This window comes from Dermacentor andersoni, chromosome 3 (genome assembly GCF_023375885.2).
Source record: "Dermacentor andersoni chromosome 3, qqDerAnde1_hic_scaffold, whole genome shotgun sequence".
NCBI classification, from domain to species: Eukaryota; Metazoa; Arthropoda; class Arachnida; order Ixodida; family Ixodidae; genus Dermacentor; species Dermacentor andersoni.
In genome coordinates, this window is record NC_092816.1 from 2,695,074 (window position 1) to 2,716,427 (window position 21,354).

At 47.3% G+C, this 21,354-nt stretch overlaps 1 protein-coding gene and 1 long non-coding RNA gene across 3 annotated transcripts in view; one reads left to right on the top strand and one right to left on the bottom strand.

Moving 5' to 3' along the window:
- Nucleotides 1-21,354, top strand: part of LOC129382171 (uncharacterized) — a 431,723-nt gene that overhangs the window by 327,223 nt on the left and 83,146 nt on the right. For both annotated transcript variants that reach the window (XM_072287040.1, XM_072287041.1), the window contains exons 4-5: nucleotides 20,208-20,280; nucleotides 20,363-20,457. In XM_072287040.1, coding sequence (XP_072143141.1) covers nucleotides 20,208-20,280; nucleotides 20,363-20,457 — 168 coding nt within the window. The remainder of the gene's footprint in view (nucleotides 1-20,207; nucleotides 20,281-20,362; nucleotides 20,458-21,354) is intronic.
- On the bottom strand, nucleotides 5,877-6,502 carry LOC129382175 (uncharacterized). Its single transcript, XR_008610255.1, has 3 exons — nucleotides 6,436-6,502; nucleotides 6,077-6,142; nucleotides 5,877-5,993 (listed from the first exon to the last, which is right to left on the bottom strand). It is a non-coding gene; the product is annotated as an uncharacterized lncRNA (long non-coding RNA).

Genomic DNA, 21,354 nt, shown 5'->3' on the forward strand with positions numbered 1-21,354 from the left:
GATCGACAGTGAACCGCTCGACTGGGTATGCGCCTTCTTCTCTCAACCTGGGGAGATAGCTGCCAAATCCGATGGATAGAGTTCTCGCGGATCGCAGCGGAATGTCGGTCGCACCGGCAGCACGAGCTGAATACGCGACGCACCTACGTGTCAAGATGACGGAAGCTTTACGCAAAGCACGCCGTAACCTTCGCACTGCTAGGGAGCAACAGAAGGCGCAGTACGACCGCTCGCACCGCAACGTCCGCTACGAAGTGGGCGATCTGGTGCTTCGACGCCAGCACGTTCTCTGCGATTCTAGCAAACAGTTTGCTGCCTCGCTGGCGCCGAAGTGGGCTGTATCAAGTGGAAGGTTTCGTCGCTTGTTTACCGGCTCGAGAACATGACAGTAAAACCCATCGGCGGGCCGGTACACGTATGCGACATGAAACGCTACGTGCCGCGTGATGAGCAGTGGGATGAAGACCAGACCCTCCCTCAACCGCAGTCGGCGCGTGAGAGCAGCCAGAATCGAACGGCCAGCCCGCAGCCGCGCTACAACTTGCGTAGCAGGCGGAAGTGATCCGACTGCTACCGTATTTACTCGATTCTAAGCACCCCCTTTTTTCACGATCGCGATGCCCAAAGTCAGGGGGGATGCTTAGATTCGAAAAATCTAGAATGACCCCCCTCCCTCTTTTCGCTGCGACATCACGACGAGACGGGTCCGAGAAATGACATCTTATTTTGCAAACATTCCAAAGAAAAATCGGTGCAGACAGTGAACTCACCGCTCGTGTCGGATGCTCAGATCACTGCCACTCGAGTTCGTCGCACCGCTTGAACCGGCGCTCTCGGTATCCCACAGCAAGTGGTCTTCCGTTCCGTCGAAGTGGTTTGGGATGGAACACTTCTTAAACGATTTGACCACAACGTCCACTTGGACCCGCTTCCACGTGTCCGAACTCCACTTTGCCGCGGTTGATGCTTTCTGCAGCTGTCGCCGCACAGTCCGGCTCTACGGCGTACTTACGCTGCGGACGCCGTGCCACCTCGGGACGGCTCGGCGACAGAGTGAGCAGGTGCGCTTGGCGGCCTTGGCTACACGCTCTTCCTAATAAATAGGGGGGTGCTTAGATACGCATGCAAACTATTTTCCCAATTTTCTGGCGAAAATAGAGGGGAGAATACGGTATATTTACGTAGCCCGATGACTGCGAGGACCCTTCGTAAGTCTGGGCCGCGTATTTTGCTTTCCGCGGATGATTCCACACGCGAGAGAGAAAAAAAGGAGGGCGAGGAGGACGGCGCAACTCCCGCCGGACGCCCTTGCATGAGGTCACGTGGTGCCTGCGCGGCTCTTTCGATGACTGCCGCCAACCCCCTATTAAGCAGCTGATACGCGCCAGCGGCTTCCCGCGCGCGTGTTTTGTTTGAGAGTGCGGATGCTGGATGCCTAAAGCCCCTTAAACTTCGTAAAGTAGTGCCACTCTCCTCCTCCGCCTTCACTCCTCCTCGTTTCTCCTCTCTTTCACACTCCCTCCTCGATCGTGGCGCCGCCTACGTTGCTCGAGCGCAGCAGACGACCTTTCGCAGAGTGAATGCACGCATAGCAAGGCAGTGCGCTTTAGGCGCTCGCGTTGGCTTTCCAGCTCCGCGTAACTTCGTATACAGCATAGAATTCCTATTCGGACGGTTACACAAATTCAGTGACGGCAGCTTTTGTTTCATCTTTTGATAACTATTTCTTAAAAAAGTATCTGAAGGGGTGTTAACGCTGTGCGTTGACGACGGCGAATGTATCGCGTGCCCTACAATTAAGTACGCAACATTTGTGAAGCGTGTGACTCAAGATCTTGTTGCGAATGGTTGTAAATAACACGTTTACGATTGAATGCCAACATCTTGACTTCCAGCAAGCCCTCAGTAGCCTAAATAATCCGCGCCGCCCTTACCATGTGAATTTGCGGCGCGTATCAGCTATAACGTACAAAGGTTCACGGTGATCGCTGCTCTGAAGGTTCGAAAGTGTATTACAAGCTACAGTGCCGCCAACGTGTATGCTTGCCAATCTAAGCGCGCGCAATGGCTCAGAGGTGGGCGCTGGTGCCATTATGTTTCTCGTGTCTCAAAGTCAACAGAAATACCGCGGCCGATCATCGAGTTGGGACTCTGCGTGCTTAATAAATAAAATAAGTTTTTAGCATTCGTGCGTGAAGCGGGAGCGCGATAACAATGCATAACTCACTCTCAAACAAGACCATAGTGGGCTTGAGTAATTTTTTTCAGGTTAGTGACTTCTCACGAATAGCACTTCATCGTGGATTGGTTCGTCCGCTCACTAAGTGACGTACTTGTCGCGAACCGAGTTGCACTGAGATGCATGTATTGAAGACGGTTGTGCTTCCTCCGAAGTAACATTTGCGAGACACGACTTTATATAGTGAAGTCATGATCGCGCAAAAATTCGCCCCGCCATGACGCGGCCGAAATTGCAGCAAGTGAAATGATGTTTTATATAGGTCGAAATGATATGAAACGGCATTCGAGTTGTATGTTAACAGTTTATTTTCAGCACAGATGCATTACAGATTTGCCTTTGCAGTCACAAGTCCATGTGCATAATTACACTTAGCAATATAGGCATTCTTCGCATGCATGAGTTTAACAAGGGCAGGATGCAGTTTTATAGGTTTATTAAATCACATTAACTACTGAAATGCTTTCATTTAAAGCACAATAGAACACCACTGAGCATTGCTGATAAAAAAAAAATAAGTTAACAAAGCTGAATTTACAGCGAACGTACATACTTGAAAAAGGCAGCCCGCATTCAGAAAAATGCGGGGTGCTGTTTTATCAATTCAAAGTGGGATATCTTCAGGGAGTTCAACTAGGCACTATCTACAACATAACTCATAACAGGTACTTAATCACAAGGTAAATATAATCAGAGAAAACAATTACAATGAATAACCACTCGGAAAATAATGTACAGTGAACTCTAAAGGCTCCCGAGAGCAAGAAGCAATAAAAAAAACTACACGACATTAGCTAAACTCTTCTCACTTAACGCCAGTTGTTGCCACTTGCTTTCCCACACTACGACTGCCACACTTCAAGTTTGCACTTTTTGAAGCTGCGCGCTCATTTTCCTTCTTCAAAATAATGTGCAACCGTGTCCTGAAAAACACGTTCAACAGCTTCCTCTCAACATCATGACAAGACGGAAAACAGTGCAGGAGGCCTCGGCTATTTGCACGAAACAAACCCTCTGCAGCTTCCAATAAATGTAGAACTGCTGGCGAAAGCATCACCAGATTAACGTTGTTCGTGTAGGATTTCATCTGTGTCAGCATACTAGCACTGTTTGACTGCATTGCTGCCTTGCACTCGCTACAGCACACTGTGTTTTTCAGTACATTGTTCACAACGTACCCAGCTAGGTAGTCTAATGATTCTTGCTCGGCATTGCTCAGTGCAAGAATGTCCTCAGGAAGGGCGACAAACTCTGCGCCTTCTGTCTTCGAACTGGCCTTTCTATCTGTTTTGTCTAGGCCTAGCAGAAAAAATCCATCATCGCTGGCATAGCTGCTATCCTTGCCAGGTTTTAAAAACTGTGCCATTGTTGCAGCTCGAATGGCACACCGAAATTCAAGGGGCCTGGGCACTGGGTTTTTTGAGCGCAATGTGGAAAACAGATTTTCTAATGCGTCTTGTCCGAATCTGCTTAGGAGTACACAGAAAAAGTCCTTTTTGTTCAAGTAGTATTCTTGCAGTTCGAGCGCAACTGTTGTCGCTAGTACTACTCCTGTTTGTACCGGCTTCCAAGTATTTTCTTGCACTGCCAATTTGCACTCTTCGAAATAGGTCAATAACAGCATTAAGGAATGAAACTGTCTCGCCGTACTTTTCCTCATCAAGCTTGCTGATGGCAAGCTTTGTTGTTCTTGATGTCATCAACTTAAACCACCTGAAAACAGTCTCAAAGAACCAAGCAGTTGTCAGAGCTTCCACAGGTAAATCTCCTTTCTGAACTAGGAAACTAATTGAAGCTGCAGTGTCATGGTTAAAAAATGAATAGGCAAGGCTTACTTTCATTTTCTCGAAATGTCCAGGATCTAAGCAAGCTGGCTTCAAGTGAGGTGCAAGATTCAGATCAAGCTTCGCATCAAGCTCTACAAGCATCTTTATGTGCTCAATCTTAACCTCGTTAGACGGCAAGTTATGGTCAGTTACAATATCACTTGGTAAGAAAAATGACTGACCTCTTGTAAAATGATTGCGAAGATTCTTTAAGAGATGCGCTACATCGGCAACAAAATACAACCTCCGACTTGTATCATAGGGGTGCGGGCATGAGACGGAGGTTTTGCAGTACTTGCCGACAATTATTCCAAATTCCCTCCAAACACCTTGGTTACCACCTCCCATATCACTGACCACTGCATCCACGTAGATGGAAATTTTTTCACACTGTTGAATTACCTCCAAGATTACATTCTTAACAGCACTAGAACTAAAGGAATTCCCTGTGAAATGGTATGCCACAGTCTGCTTCCACCGTGTGGTCACACCACCTAACATGAAAACTAGCGCATGGGTAGCCAAGGCATCCTCTGGCAGTGTCCCATCAGCTAACGGTAGGGTAGGCCTGCCAATTACAAGGCCGGTCGATTGATCAAGAGCTAGACCTGGTGTGAGTTGAATCTCGTCCAGCATTATGACTGCGTGCCGCTCGTGGTCATCCATAAGCTTAACCTGAAGAATAAAAGCAGAGCAGATATGTAGAGAATATCATGACTATGTATCATGAACGTTGTCATACACACTTACTTTAAGAGCAAGACACTGCAGAATGTCGTGAAGCATGCCTGGAGAAAATTTGTTCTTTTCCAAGTGCCTATATAGGGTGCGTTCAGATGGTAGCGGTGTGCAAAGTTCCTTTACAACAGAATACCCACGGGCACCACAGGACAGTCTAACCTTGAGAGCTTTTTGAATTGTTGCTGGAGACCAACGCACACCTCTCGTCGATGACTTTTCCATGCACTGGAGCTGGTCACAGGCTACAAAGTGATCAATTTGTTTCTTCAGGTTGATCTTTTCCTGGACTGCTTTGTTTTTCTTTCGCTGTGTAAATGCCAGGCTTCTCTTTGTACTTTGCAGCTGGTTTTCTAATTGCCGTATCCTCTCCTGTAGAGCACCTACATCATCCGGAGAAAGGTACTGGGCCTCTGGAGGAGCTCGTACAGGTAGACTGTCAGTCATGGCATTTGATAGAGCTGTAAATGAGACATTAGATATCAGCAGTTACAACAATTCAGCGTGGAAGAAAAAGAAAGCAGGAGCGAGGCATACCGACGGTAGAATTGGCACTTTCACCGCCCATTTTTCTTAGCCTCTCCAAACTGTGACACTCCCCGTGCGAAGATTCAATAGTATAGATAACACTTGGGGCAGCTGCAAATAGGAATGCATAAGAAAATCGGAGTGCTGGCTATTCATTGCAGGGATGCTAAATTCTAAGGAACACAACATACAGCTGCTGTCACACATTGTAGCCTGTGGGTCATGTCTGTTCGGGATACGTGCACTGGTCAAGGATGCTGTTGACAGAGAAAACTTGGAGTTTAGGCGTAGCTATACAAAGGTGGCACAACACAATAAAAATTTAACCACAACAGGAGCTGCAGCTTTCAGAAGGAGGTAAGAACCCGTATTCTTGTTCATTAGTGAAGCTCCACAAGACATAAATAAATATTTCCTAGACACTGCACACCACTTTACTACTCCAAGGTTTTCACAGAAGATGTAGCACATGCCTTGTGAAGCGCAACTTCACATTGACACTACGAGATGCAGAAATAGCTGAATGTGAGAAAGAAATAGGTATGTGAAGCAGGCTTTCAGAAACCAAACTTGCTGAAGACATCTACTTGAAGCAATATGTGCAGTGCGCTCAGGCAGCTCCTCATCAAGGACATCTGGGCTGTCTGGATTGGAGGCCAGCGCTGCTGAGTAGATGGAACAGTAAAGGGACAGCGCATGAATATAGCTGCACACAAGCACCACAGCAAAGCAAATATAGACTCACATTCACTCTCAACCAGAAGTGCCTGGTAGTTAAAGGGAGCCGCATCTTGTGAAGACACCTGTGGACCTGTAATGTTGCCATAAATCCAGAAAGTACAATGGCTTGTGCAGTTATACTGCAGCAATATTGTAACAAACTTGCAAAGAAATGCTTCATATGGTGTTACTGTTACCAAATACAAAGCAATATAGCAGCATCTAGTTTTTTTTAGTTCGTGACTTACAACTGCTGTGAGGGGTGGCAGCTTCCGAGCAGAGCTTGTTCTCGAAATATGAACTGTTGCAGGATGCTTCTGACATATAAAAGCATCCCACACAAATGGTAAGCCAGACATGCATAAAACATAAATGACAACTTACATTCAAGATGAGCTGCAGCTGCCAGTAGGAGGCATGCACCCACATTGTTGGCATTGGTTTCTCCAGCTGCATTTAGCATAAAAAATGGATGGAGCACAGTAATCAGCGTCCTTTTTATAAATACGTTATTTCAAGTGTCATACATACCCTGCCAGTTGTAACCATGCATTTTATTGTCGTTGCCAGTAGAGGCAGCTGGGAATAGAAAATATGATACAAGAGTTGTAAGTGAGCAATACAACAGGTATGCAATGTTTATTAACTACAATGAAGTTGCAATGTGTGATCGGAAAAATGTGCACAAAGTACGTCCAAGAAACTAACAACTCACATTCATTATCAGCTATAGCTTCGAACGTGAGACTTGAGCCCGTATCTTGTACTGCGCTTTCAAGGCCTGCATATGGTAGATTGAGTAAGCATAAGCAGCAATGATACCGCATTGTTGCCCAGAAAGTTGCTGTGCTTACTGTGCAAGGAGAGCCCTGACACATCATGGCTGACTTCTGCAGCTGAAAACCCCCCAAAATATATTGTTCGGTAAAATTAGTGGGATGTTAAGAAGCTAAAGATAAGTTTTCCTTGAAACTACACGTCATGTCTATGGTGATGAAATACCTTTCAATGGAGGGTCCTCTGAAGAATTTGCATTGCTCGACAATACGGCACCTGAATTGTAAACAAATGGGTTAACCATGATACAAAGTTGCCCCTATTGTGCAGGAAAACGAACAGAGTAAAATGGGGACGGCAGTTTTTTTTTTGAGGGATTACCTCTGTCACGTTCCAAAGGGGGCTTCCTAGGCTTTGGTAGCTTCCGATGTATGAATATACTTGGTAGAGCGTTAGGTCGTAATTTCTTAATGCCGAGCTTACTCAAAAATAAAGGCTCGAATTGGTCCTCGGTGAAATGGTCCTAAAAAAGGTAATTTCAGTTAGACAACTTCGAATAGAATTCGGCTGATACTAGTTATTTGCACTGCACCTTAAAGTAAACGAAACCGCGAGTGCAAGACCGTGTCTCGGCCAGTAGACGCGACAGTTAAAAAGATATGCAGAAAATATTGACAATGACTGGCAATGTAAGCAGCAGCCGAAACCTTCGGGAAACCTGTTCGTTCTTTATTAAAGGAATGATGTGCTTGAAGGCGGACATTTGTTACAGTCGTTGACATTTAGGCACCATTTATCGTCTTATTGCGTAATTAAACGCAACAGACTAAGAGACATACAGCAAGCGCGTCTCAATTAGACATAGTAACTGTAGAGACTAATAGTGGAATGAACGAGCAAGCGAACGACTAAACGAGCGCGCGAACTAAACGAACGAACAAGCGACTAAACGGACGGCTAAACGAGCGCGCGAACTAAACGAACGAACAAGCGACTAAACGAGCGTGCGAACGAACGAGCAAACGACTAAGCACGAACGACGACTAAATCAGCCAGGGAACGAGCGGGCGACCGCACGTTTTCTTTGCGAGTGCTCCACCGCCGCATGTTAAGCTTCACACACTTTAAAGCTCACGCGAATTACGCACATACGTCCCAATTGCCTATGATGCTGTCGCTCGACGACGAACGCACCGCGTAACACGGTTTTGGGGAGAGCACGCACGCTTTTCATCGGTGCCTCTGTATCGCAAATCCATCGGGCGACCACCAACAAGGAACCGGGCGACCGCCAACGAGGAACACGAACAAATGAGGCAAACAAAGCTATTCTATCTAAAGAAGGCTAGTAAGTAACCACAAAAGGCAAACAGCTGCTCTCCTAAGAGGAGCTTTCATGATCGAGACTGAAATTTTGTCCAAAGGACTGAGCTGAATCTTACAAATTTCGTAATCATGTTATCGCACGCAGCCTCGCTTGCCCGCGAACTCACGCCGGTTGGCGCACAACACGATTAAGCGCACCAAATAAGACCAACGCTACCACGTAGTGCGTATATAAACAAAGTAAACGTTGCATAAAAATCGTGTTAAAGCATGCAGACAAATGACAACATGCACAGTGAACTGTGCAATATCTACTATGTTACTGCCCGCAACAAAATACGCAAGCCTTGCACACACTATAAAAAGAGAGACACAACTTACCTCGCATAGTCGCGTGGAGTATGTTGGTCGGAAGTTCTCCCTCCCGATTCTGTGAAGCCATGTCTTTCTTCGCAACTTGTCGCGCTTACTGGACGGTATCGCGAATAGTTTCTTGCCTTTGCTAAAGCTGTTCTGGCACCCGAAGGCGCAGCAGGCCATGTTCACAGAAAATGACGTGAAGCGACGTCGCACGTGCCACAAAACTTCCTTCAAGGCGTTCACGAAATCGCAACAACACAGAGCAGAAACGGAAGGAATGCCGCCAACAAGCGCCGCTTCTCGAGCAAAGATGGCACTGAAGCGCGACTGTAAACAAACGAAGCCGGCGCAAGGGGCCACGTGATGCCAGTAGGCCAATAGCGACGGGGCGTCGGCTTCGGCCAGAGCGCTGGAGGAGGAGGCGGCATTCTTCAAAGCGTGGCACTACTTTACGAAGTTTAAGGGGCTTTATGGATGCCCTGTTTCGGCGTCACCAGTTTCATACGCGCTGCTAGTGGATCAATAATACTTGCAGAACCGAGAAGTGCCTTCCGCGTTGTTTGTGTTTTTAGTGGAAAGTATTAGAAATCTATTCGTTTCTATGACCAACGTGGTTCCGACTGGCATGGCGGGCACCAGGACATTCACGTGCGAGGACACGAACTGCCCAGCGAGCGTCAAGTGACTCCGTGTCGAACTCTGCACGGCCGAAGACGCGTACGAGTGGATCTCCACTCAGACTACCAATACGACATGGATTGTCGATTGGGAAGAATATGCTGAATGAAAGTGAATGTTTTATTTTCTTGAAAGTGAACAAAGAAAATTTGCTTGAAAGTTCGAATATTCAACCAGCTAGCATGTTCGGCCACGCAAGTGTGGCATGGGCATCTGCCGAACAACGTAAGCAAAATATACAGAACATTAGAAGCAGCATGCTAAACCCTAGGCTGGCAACGCTATCTGGCGTACGTAAGCCGTTTGTGATCGCCATTTTAAAGGAACATTGGCTGGGAAATGTTTGCATGCTGATCCCATTTCGTTATCGATCCCATTTACCGATTTTAATTAAGAACCACACTTTGATGTTGATTACTGTAATGAACTAGGGAATTTTATTTTGGTATCGCACGTGTGAGGCTGACGGTGGAGCCGTGCCAGCTGGTAACGTGGGACAAGTTTTATTCTTCCGATTCACGTTCCGCAGCATTCACGATTAGATGAGGCTGATTATTCCCGAGTTGTCTTCTAGCTGCATGGAAATCTTATCAATTTTAAGCACACGTTTTCCTTTTTCAGTTGCATTGGGGCCCGTGATGGCCAAATCATAATCGCGCTACTACTAATAAATTCTTCGCCGTCATAAGTGCGTAGCAGTGCCGTGCACTGTACTCGTCTGAGCGACGTCGTCTAGCTTGATAGGCTCGTCTCGGTCAATTCCCGAATCCGAGATATGGTGGCACAGCGTTCAATTTATTAAACCCCCAAACTTAAAAATAACACATTCCTCTCAGTGTTACTGGAAGGAAGGAAGGAAGGAAGGAAGGAAGGAAGGAAGGAAGGAAGGAAGGAAGGAAGGAAGGAAGGAAGGAAGGAAGGAAGGATGGATGGATGGATGGATGGATGGATGGATGGATGGATGGATGGATGGATGGATGGAATGATGGATGGATGGACGGACGGACGGATGGATGTATGGACGGACGGACGGATGGTGTGGGGATGCGCGACTCTCGCGCGTCCCCTGATATGTTTTTCCCGCATAGCTCCCTTTCCCTGCAATCCGGCTTCGCCGCGTGGACTGCGTGATGCCCGCGGCAGTTGGTCTGGTTGAGGCGCACTACGAGAGATGGCGCGAGTGTTGCGCTGCTAACGCCGCCTCCGGTGGGGTTACTTGGGAGCGAAAAGGAGAAAGCTCTCTCTCTCTCTCTCTCTCTTGGGCTGCGGGCCAGCGAGCGCGGCGGACGTCCCGCGCGTGCGCGGATCCATGCTTCTGCGAGACCGCCTCACGTGGCCTGCCTTCGAAGGCGCCACCGTTCGCGTGACCGTACGCGCGAACGACCAGGCGTTGGGATCCAGCATGGGGCGAACATATTCGCTCGTTATCCGGTCGCGGTGAGTCGGACTTCTAGATTTGTCACGCGCCTTTCGGCATGTTTTGTGGATAGCAACTCGGCTAGCAGGCATTGATCTATGAAAGGTGCAATAAATTCCCTTGTGATTGTTTGCACTACTGTGTTGTCGTTCCTTTGTCCCAAGAGCATGGGTGTGAGAACCCCACAATGGATGGATGGATGGATGGATGGATGGATGGATGGATGGATGGATGGATGGATGGATGGATGGAGCGTCCTCATTGAAACGGGGTGATGGTAGTTGCCACCATGCTCAGCTCTTTATGTTTGTTTAACTGTGTTGTAAATTATTAAAATTCGCCATTTCCTTTAAATACGTCTTCGTACACTTTTAACCTTATGTCCCCTCTCTGCTTTTGAGCCACCAATCCTCCAATCGCTTTTTGCTGATTTTCACCGCATATTTATTTGCTTGACTATTGTTATCTCTGAACCCTAGAACCTCAGGAAGCGTGACTGTGCCCGCATCGACATCGGGATGGATAACATCACATTTAAAAAAAAAATTAAATTATGGGGTTTAACATGCCAAAACCACTTTCTGATTATGAGGCACGCCGTAGTGGAGGACTCCGGAAATTTCGACCACCTGGGGATCTTTAACGTGCACCTAAATCTAAGTACACAGGTGTTTTCGCATTTCGCCCCCATCTAAATGCGGCCGCCGTGGCCGGGATTCGATCCCGCGACCTCGTGCTCAGCAGCCCAACACCATAGCCACTGAGAAGATCACATTTTAGTATGATATGTTTGTTCTATTGTTTCTACAGATTTACCACAAACAGTACATATGTCTTCTTCTTCGTGAAATTTCTTTTTATAGCACCACGTTCTAAGACATCCTGACCTAGCTTCGAAGAGTAGAGCACTGCCTCTTGAGTTATCATAAAACGCTTTCTTCCTGATCTGCTGTTTCCAGTATCGATATATAGTTCAACACTATGATTCTTTCCATTGAATTTATCCAGTTTTTACCTTCCGCGTTTTTAACCTGTCGTTTCGTGCTCTGTCTTTTTCCATTCTCGTGTCTGGCATACTTACTGGCTAGCTTCCTAGTTCTTTTCCGCCACAATTGTTGTACCCCCACAATGCCCTATGTTTCGTTATCCCGGCATCTCTTCGCCCTTTTGCTATGAGAGACTGTTCATGCTTTTTCCGCGTACATCTGCCCTTTGTTGTGAGTCAACGCTTTTTCTGTATAGGTATTTAAACACCTTAGCTGCCCGCCTGTTATTATCCAATTTCCTCAGGAGTTTTTCGTATAGGATTTTACTCTAAGCTTCCCGTGCTTCGAACGATGCCCAGCCCATATACCCCTGTACTGCTTCGTTTGTGGTTTTCCCGTGGGCACCTAGTGTTAATCTTCCAACAGCTATCTGATTTACTTCTAGTCTCGACTGAACTTCTGCCCTTAAGCACAGAACCACATTCCCAAAAGTAAGCGCCGGCACCATTACTCCCTTCCAAATACCTCTCAGTACCTCATACCTGTTGTACCCCCACAATGCCCTATGTTTCGTTATCCCGGCATCTCTTCGCCCTTTTGCTATGAGAGACTGTTCATGCTTTTTCCGCGTACATCTGCCCTTTGTTTATCCAAACCCCGAGATATTTGTATTCGGCCACTCGGGGTATTTCATTGCCTTGTCTTGTAAGCTCCTGATCAGTTGTATCGTTGAAAAACATCCCACCGGACTTAGCTGCACTAAAACTGAAACCTAGACTGTCTCCTTCGTCTCCACAGCAATTAACCAGAGTTTGCAAATCTGCCTGGCTACCTGCTAACAGTACAATATCGTCCGCATACATTAAACCCGGTAGCCGTTGCTCAACAACCTTTCCGCCTAATCTGTAAGACAGATTATACCCTAGATTGCTTCCTTGTAGCCTTCTTTCCATACTTATCATATAAAGCATGAACAGCAGGGGTGATAGAGGACAACCTTGCCTTAATCGTTTGTGTACCTCGACAGTTGTCGTACTCTAAATTACTTCCCATGTTATTTCAACATTATATTCTCAATATATTTCCTGTAGAAAATCAATTACCTCATGACCGATACCTTCATCCCAGTTTCTGAACGCGCCTCTGTTATATGCAATACTAGTACACTGTACCTCGACAACACATCGTTTCTTCATTCGCCGGTATTGTGGACTCGAGCATGCTTGCCGCCCGCAGAGACTGCACCATTCACGCGCGCTGGCGTCCTTTCTTTGTCGGCGCGAACGCAGTCATCCGAATCGTTGCGCCAGTTAATGTACGAGGAACGACGTCGACGAAAGGCGCATCAGCGATGCTGAGTTGCTCAGTAGTTAAAATCCTGAAAACCTTACGGCATTAAATTCACAGCTGGCACTCGGAGCAGCGCGAAGGAACACGAGTGGAAGCCACATACGCGAAACTCAACACAATTGCGAATTAGCGTAGAGTAATGCATTCGCCAAACTGAAACTCACGCGGCACGTAACGTAAAGGGCGCTTTTGAAGATTTGCATTCATCACACGCCAGGAGTAGCGAAAAGAGCTTCCGTAAATGAAAATTTATGCTGCTGCTATCATGACTTCTTGCCTGAAAGGCGCCATCGAAAGAAATCCGTGGTGCGCGGCGCGCCCTGACGTCCGCAAACCACGCGCGCGCGACAGCTGCTTAGTAGGCCGTTGCCGGCAGTCATGGGAAGAGCCGTGCAGGCAATACGTCACCTCATGGCGAGAACCAATAGTATATGTGGTGATTATGAAGGAGGAAAGAGACGCTTAATTTCTGCAGCCCATCAGGGAGCACGGCGCAGCGTCATAACCAATAGTGCGCAAGGGTGTCAGGCGGGAGTTGCACCGTCCTCCTCGCCCTCCTTTTCTCTCTCGCGTGCAGAATCATCCGCGGAAAGCAAAATACGCGTTCAGGCCATGCTGGCACCTTGTTAGTTCCTGCCGTTAGTGATAGTTCCTGCTGTGTTAGTTATAGCGACAAGAAATCCAGAAATTGCTTATCAGAAGTTTTCGAAGATTATAACTTGCGCCTTCCAGTACAAGCACTAAATTAATTCCTTGCAGAAATAAGTTTTCGACTGCATTTATCCCGTGGATAAACGCTGACTTATTGACTGGTCTGCGAAAAAAAGCTTTATAAAGGAACGAAGAGATCAGCCATTCAACATCAATTTACATGATCACTACAGGACCTATTATAACGTCCTTGGGAGGCCTCTCAGAGACATTGAAAATACTTTTTACCAGAACAAGATGAAAACCGCTGCCAATATTCTGAAACAACAGTGGCACTTAATCAACTTTTTCCTGGGCAACGTCTAATGCCCTCGCACTCACTCGGTAGATCACGCGTACCATACCACATCTGACTTTGCAAATACATTCGACAATTCATTCCATTGTGCCCTTGTTTGCCTCACGCCTTCTTTCCCTATTCTGTTTCACTCGAAGTTGTATGCATTACCATCCATAACATGTGTATGGAAGCAGACGCGCCCCTGTGTATGTGCCGACTGAAGAGGAAGGCGAAGGACCGTGCCGGGATCGCGGGTGAGCCCCGTGCTACTGACAGCCCTTGCAGTGCCTTCCTAGCGTTCCAGCAACGTTGTCAACGACAATAAACCTCCTCGCATTTGGTGGAGGTTGCTGAGATCCTTCACCTCGTCGTGGAGCTCCGCACTCCAACCCTGCCAATAAGATCGCCCTGCACTATGCCTGATCCCGCTACCTCGTTGCCCGCACCACCTGCTGCCGCTGTCATCTGCGCCGGTGTCCCTCGTCAACGCGACCCACCCATTTTCAGTGGGAGCGCCGAACACGACGCGGAAGACTGGCTCTCATCGTACGAACGTGTGTCCCCATAACAAATGGGATGACCAATCTAAGCTGACCCACCAGCCTTTCTACCTCGCCGACGTAGACAAAGTTTGGTTGTTCAACAACGAATCTGACTTTACAAGCTGGTCAGCGTTTAAGACCCTTTTTGCCGAAGTGCTTGATCGCCCCGCTGTAAGCTACACGCTGAACAGTGTCTACGCCAGCGCGACAGTAAGCTGGAGAGACATTCCCCAGCTACATCAAGGATGTTCTCAATTTGTGCAAGCGGGTAAATCCCAGCATGTCAGAGGATAACAAGATCAAGCATATCCTCAAGGGCATCGAGGACCGCGCATTCCAGATGTTGCTGGCAAAAAGCCTAACTAGCGTATCCGTCCTCATTAACCTCTGCCAGAGCTTTGACAAGCTGCGCCGCCAAAGTTCCATCGCCCGCCAGAGCATTCAGCATGCCGATTCCATGTCGAGCATCGCTGTTTCTACCGGCGTGACCAACTCGACCCTCTCGCAGCACATCAAAGATTTTATTCGTGAAGAGGTGGCCAGGCAGCTTTTGCTGCTGCCTCACAGCGACGCACCTACGGCACCTTTGGCTCCAACGCTGCAGCAAGCCATACGGACTCAGATATCTGAAGCGCTTCCTGCAGCTCCTAGAACCCCTTCACCCAATCCTATGAGTGTGCCGCTGTCCTATTCCAACTTTACCACTCACCCTACATCGCTGCCGCTCAGTTACGCAGCTGTGGTGACACGGCCCCCTGCGCCAACAGCTACCTTTTCATCCCCCGTGCATCCGGCTTCATTTCCAGTTGTCCGACAGTCACCGCAGTTTTTTTGTCCAACCGAGACGTGGCGCACTCAAGACAACCGGCCTATCTTCTTCGCCTGCGGCATTGCTGGTCTTGTGGCGCACTTCTGTCGCCGCCGCGCCCCAACTACGCATACCACCTTTGAAACGCCGAGCTACGCACCACAATACGCCGCCACGCCTCCATTTTCACCGCGACGTCTTGACACTGGTCGCCGGTCAAAAACTCGGCGTTCCCCTCCCCCTCGTTGGCATTTGATTTCACCCCTGCGTCGTTGAGCTCCCACTGAAGAGGGAAACTGACTGGTGCAGTTCCTGAGGCAAAAACTGCAAATACATCGACGTTCTCAAGACCTCAATCTTCGCCGCAAAATGTTATTACCGTTCTTGTAGAGGGAGTACCTGCAGTGGCGCTAGTCGACACCGGAGCAGCCATTTCCGTCATTCACGAGAACCTTTATCGCAAACTACGAAAAGTGACTACAGCTCCCTTTGGCCTGCTGCTCGCCCCTGCCAGCGCGCAGCGAATTCGCCCTTCAGCTGTATGCACGGCCCGTGTCGTCATCAATGACGTTCTGTACATAATCGATTGTTTCGTGCTACCATCGTGCTCTCACGACCTCATCCTTGTTTGACATTTCCTGTCCCGTCATCGTGCTGTCATTGACTGGTCGCGTGCAGAAGTGTCGTTTTCACCAGTATGCGAATCACTGCTGACCGGCTCTCCTCATTTTGCCGACAAACTCATTGTTGATGCTGGCACAACCATACACCCTGAGTCGTCGATGGCTGCTGTCCTGTCTTCTTCTGCCGCATTTGGCGCCACTGTAGTGTTCACGCCGTCCGATATGTTCTTCCGTTTGCTGTGCTCACTATAACATCTGGGTCAACTGTGAGGCTCGTCACCAACTACTACCAGTACCCGATCAGCCTACTGCGTAGAGAGACCCTAGGATACTTTCAGGTGGTCGACTACGTTGATGATCTCGACGTTCCTACCGACTCCTTCCGTTGATACGTTGACGCCATCGCTTCTGTCTCAGACTCATCACCTTCAGCGGGTTTTGCCAACGCCATAGACCCTGATATTTCCCCATCTCATCGCCGCCAACTTCTCGCTCTCCTTCACAAGTTTCTTTCTTTTTTTGACTGTCATCAAAGCTCACTGGGCCGTGCCACCGGTGTTTCTCACACCATCGACACCGGTTCCCACTCCCTCTTGTGACAGCGCCCGTATCGTGTCTCGGGCGACGAGCACCGAATTATCATGGAGCAAGTGGACAACATGCTCAAATGTAGCGTCATCCGTCCTTCTCAAAGCCCTTGTTCTTCACCTGTCGTAGTGGTAAGAAAAAAAAGATAGCTCCATTCGCTTTTGTGTCCGCTACAGAAGCCTAAACAAGATAACGAGAAAAGACGTTTATCCGCCGCCTCGGGTCGATGACGCTCTCGACTGCTTGCAAGGCGCAGGATATTTCACTTCCTTGTATTTGCGCTCCGTGTACTGGCAAGTTTCAATGGCCGAACCCGACCGTCCGAAAACCGCATTCGTTACACCCGATGGCCTCTACGAGTTCAACGTCATGCCATTCGGGTTGTGCAACGCGCCTGCTAGTTTTGAGCGTCTGATCAATACCATCCTTTGCAGCCACAAATGGAAGACCTGTTTATGTTACCTCGATGACATCGTCGTCTTCTCAACCAATTTTCTGACACAACTCGCTCGCCTGCATCACATTCTGACCTGTCTCGCCACTGCCGGCCTCAACCTCAAAAAGAACCGTTTTGCTGCAAGCAAGCTAACAATCTTGGGTCACGTTGTCTGAAAAGACGGCGTCCTCACGGACGTAGACAAGCCCCGCGCCGTTCCAGGCTTCCCAACGCCCACGTCTATCAAAACCCTCGGAAGTTTTATTGGCTTATGCTCCCTATTTTCGTCGTTTCCTACGCAATTGAGCATCCATCATGGCGCCCTTGACAAGTTTACTTTCCGACAGTAACGGCATAGCAACGTGGTCGCCTGAATGTGATGCCGCATTTCAGCAATTGCGCCACTTGTTGAGCTCACCACCGATTCTTCAACACTACGACCCTGCTGCTCCCACGGAAGTTCACACTGACGCCAGCGGAGTTGGGCTTGATGCGGTCTTAGCGCAACGGAAAGTTGGCTATGAAGAATACGTCGTCGCTTATGCGAGCCATACTCTAAAGAAAGCAAAATTAAATTACTCAGTCAGAGAAAACGAGCGCCTAGCGATCATCTGGGCATTAAGCAAGTGTCGCCCATACCTTTACGGCTGTTCTTTCGCCGTAGTTACTGACCACCATGCCCTTTGTTGGCTTTCTTCCTTGCGAGACCCGTCGGGACGCTTGGGACGTTGCGCACTTCGCTCGCAAGAGTACGACATCCGCGTCATGTACCACTCCGGTCGCAAGCACTCCGACGCTGATGCGCTTTCCCGCTCCCCACTGACCTCTGACGTCTGAGTTTAAGCTCAGTATACTGTAGTAATGAGCGACTTCAATGTAAAAGTGGTGAAAAATCAGGCTGGTGAACAAACAATTGGTAACTACGGCGTGGATTCTAGGAAGGCTAGTGGAGAGAGCGAAGCTACAGAAACTAGACCTGGAAAAGCCCTAATGGTGAAACAAGAAAGGAAATTGGTTTCATACTTTCTGCCGATCCCAGCACAGTGCAGGATGTAGAGGTGATAGGTAGGTTAAAGTGCAGTGATCATAGGCTAGTGAGGCCTAGGATTGACCTTAGTTGGAAGAGAGAAAGAGTAAAATTGCTCAAGAAGAAACAGGTCAACCTAGAAGCAGTAAGCGTAAAAGCAGACAAATTCAGGCTGGTACTTTCGAAGGAATATGCAGCCTCAGAACAGAGAGATGAAGATAACATAGAGGTAATGAATGAAACCGTAACTAGGCTGGCTTCAAAAGAGGCAGCAATTGAAATGAGATTGATTGATTTGTAGAGTTTATTGGCGCAAGGGTCAGATGTAGAATTGAAGTGGGAAGCAAGGCACCAAGGCAACCAGTAGACAAGCTCCCCGACGTAACAAAGGACCTAATAAAGAAACGACAAAGAATGAAAGTGTCCAACTCAAGAGATAAGATAGAATTCGCGGAACTATCAAAACTGATCATCAAGGCGAACATAAGCGATATTCGGAATTATAACGTGAAAAAGACTGAAAAAGCTGTAAAAAATGGACGCAGCCCGAAATTAGTTAGAAGGAAACTTGGCATAGGACAAAACTGGAAGAATGCAAACATTATACTAATCCACAAAAAGGGAGACATTATAGAACTGAAAAATTATGGGTCTATTAGCTTACTCCCAGTATTATATAAAATATTTGCCAAAATAATCTCCAATTGAAAAAGGACAACACTGGACTTTATTTAGTCAACCAAGGGAACAGGCTGGCTTCTGGAAGGGTTACTCTACAGTGGATCACATCCATGTCATTAATCAGGTTATCGAGAAATCCGCAGAGTACAATAAGCCTCTCTATATGGCTTTCATAGACTATGAAAAGGCATTTGATTCAGTAGAGATACCAGCAGTCATAGAGGCATTACGTAATCGAGGAGTACAGACCGCTTACATAAATATCTCGGAAAATATTTACAGAGATTCCACAGCTACCTTAATTCTACACAAAAAAGTAGGAAGATACCTATAAAGAAACGGGCCAGGCGAAGAGACACAATCTCTCCAGTGCTAGTCACGGCGTGCTTGGAAGAAGTATTCAAGCTATAAATTGGGAAAGCGTAGGAGTAAAGATCAACAGCGAATACCTCAGCAACCTTCGGTTTGCCGATGACATTGTTCTATTCAACAACACTGCAGACGAGTTACAACAAATGATTGAGGACCTTAATAGGCAGAGTTTAAGAGCGTGGTTCAAAATTATTTTTCAGAAGACAAAGACAATGATGACGAGCCGTACAAAAGTACAAGAGTTCAGGATCTCCAGTCTGCCTCTATAGTCTGTGAAGGAGTACGTTTACATAGGTCAATTAGTCCCAGGGAATCCTGATCACGAGGAGGAAATTCATAGAAGAATAAAAATGGATTGAAGCCCATTCGACAGACATTGTCAGATCCTGAATGGAAGCTTACCATTATCATTAAAAAGACAATGTGTACAATCAATGCATTCTACCGGGTCTGACATATGGGGCAGGAACTTGGTGAGTGGCAAGAAAGCTTGAGAACAAGTTAAGGACCACGCAAAGAGCGATGGAACAAAGAATGCTAGGCATACCGTTAAGAGACAGAAAGAGAGCGGTTGGAACAGAGAGCAAACGGGTATAGCCAATATTCTAATTAACATTTAGAGAAAGAAATGGAGCTGGGTAGGTCATGTAATGCGGAGGTCAGATAACGAACGGGTAGACCATCAGGGTTGCAGAATGGGTGCTAAAAGAAGGGGAGCACAGTCGAGGTTGGCAGAAGACTAGGTGGGGTGTTGAACTTAGTAAATTCGCGGACGCTAGTTGGAATCGGTTGGCACAGGACAGGGGTAATTGGAGATCGCAAGGAGAGACCTTCGTCCTGCAGTGGACATAAAATAGGCTTGGGATGATGATGATGGCGATCATGATGAAAACAAAGATTATTATGATTAGTCAATATAGACATAATATGGGCAATTGTTTTTTCAGTACAAGGTTTGCAAAGATCCTTGTATGTTGTGATTTTGAAGCATTTCACGTCATTTAAAATAATAGACATACCAAGGTAGGATTTTCTGAGAAGAGAAATAAGTGCCTAATTGAGTCAAGATGACTTGAAAGCTTTATCTGGAAACCACACGGTCTAGTTACGAAGCCATAATGGCTATTGAATTTTGCACTGAAGCTAGCAGAAATCGCGTACAACCTGCAACCAATTTGTCATTTTTCATTTCAGGCATGCAACACTGGCAGCATCATTGTAGGATACGGCAGCATGACCAGCTATGCTGCTACTCTGGATCACACTGGTAACAATTAACTCAATTATAAGCGATTATATGTGTATCTAGATATATATACTTACTGATGTTCAACACAACTCCTTTTCAGAGCGCCCCGCCGTACATGCAAAGTACGGACTGGTGGTTTTCAATCGACTCACAAACATCATTTTCTGTCTTTTCTGGCTTCTCTGTCACAGCATCGTAAGTTGGCAAACAGCCAGATCAACTTGAGAAAATCTGGAGCTTTGGGTTATTCAAAGGGGCTGTCTACCATTTTTCGAGGACCTTCTATAGACCGTTTTTTTCGTAGGCGCCGCCATATTGTGAACGCAGTGGCGCCGCCTATGAGCAGCGCCATACTGGCTTGGGTGAAAGCGGTCTTTTGCATGACAGGTATACGCTCGGTGGTAGGTTCTGGCGTTTGTTTTCGCGGTCGTGCGGTCTGTTTAGTATGGCGTGCGTCTTCTACGTGGTAAACGGTTCTGTGAGACGTGCTGGAGTGGTTTAAGGCGTCATGGCCGGAGTTTCTGCTGGCCTTGAGGTGGACGGAACACGCAGCGTGATGTGTGCTCGCATATTTGAGCCTACAATCAGCCTCGGAGATCAATTGTGTATTTCTAAATGTTCCAATCACTAATGTGACCTTATTGCAGTATTATCCTCTATTTCTAAGCTGCGGTTTATGAGCCATGAAACATACGCGACGATCGTAACAGCGTGGGTACTGTTCTGCTGCGATAGGAGCTGTGCTGTTTGATAAGCGTTCAAACTGTTCACTGCAGGTTACATTGCGTGACTACTTGGTTGGATGGATGAGGTTTCCACCCATGAATAAAATAGTTTTGGCTAGTAATAGCAGCATACCTTACATGTCTGAATTAAGTTTGTCCAGCAAAGCGACCGTTTACGAACTGCGCGAGCGTCCTAAGCAGTAGTAGGTGCTGGATTACAGATATCTTTGTTCTGTATAGCGCATGGTCCAAGCATACGGCATCATCGGTTATATATTTATAAACGTTGTGCGGCGTTAGCCCGTTTTTTCTCGCTTTTTAGAGAAAGAGGATGATAACCGATTTTTTTTTTCGGTTGTGTTCGTTC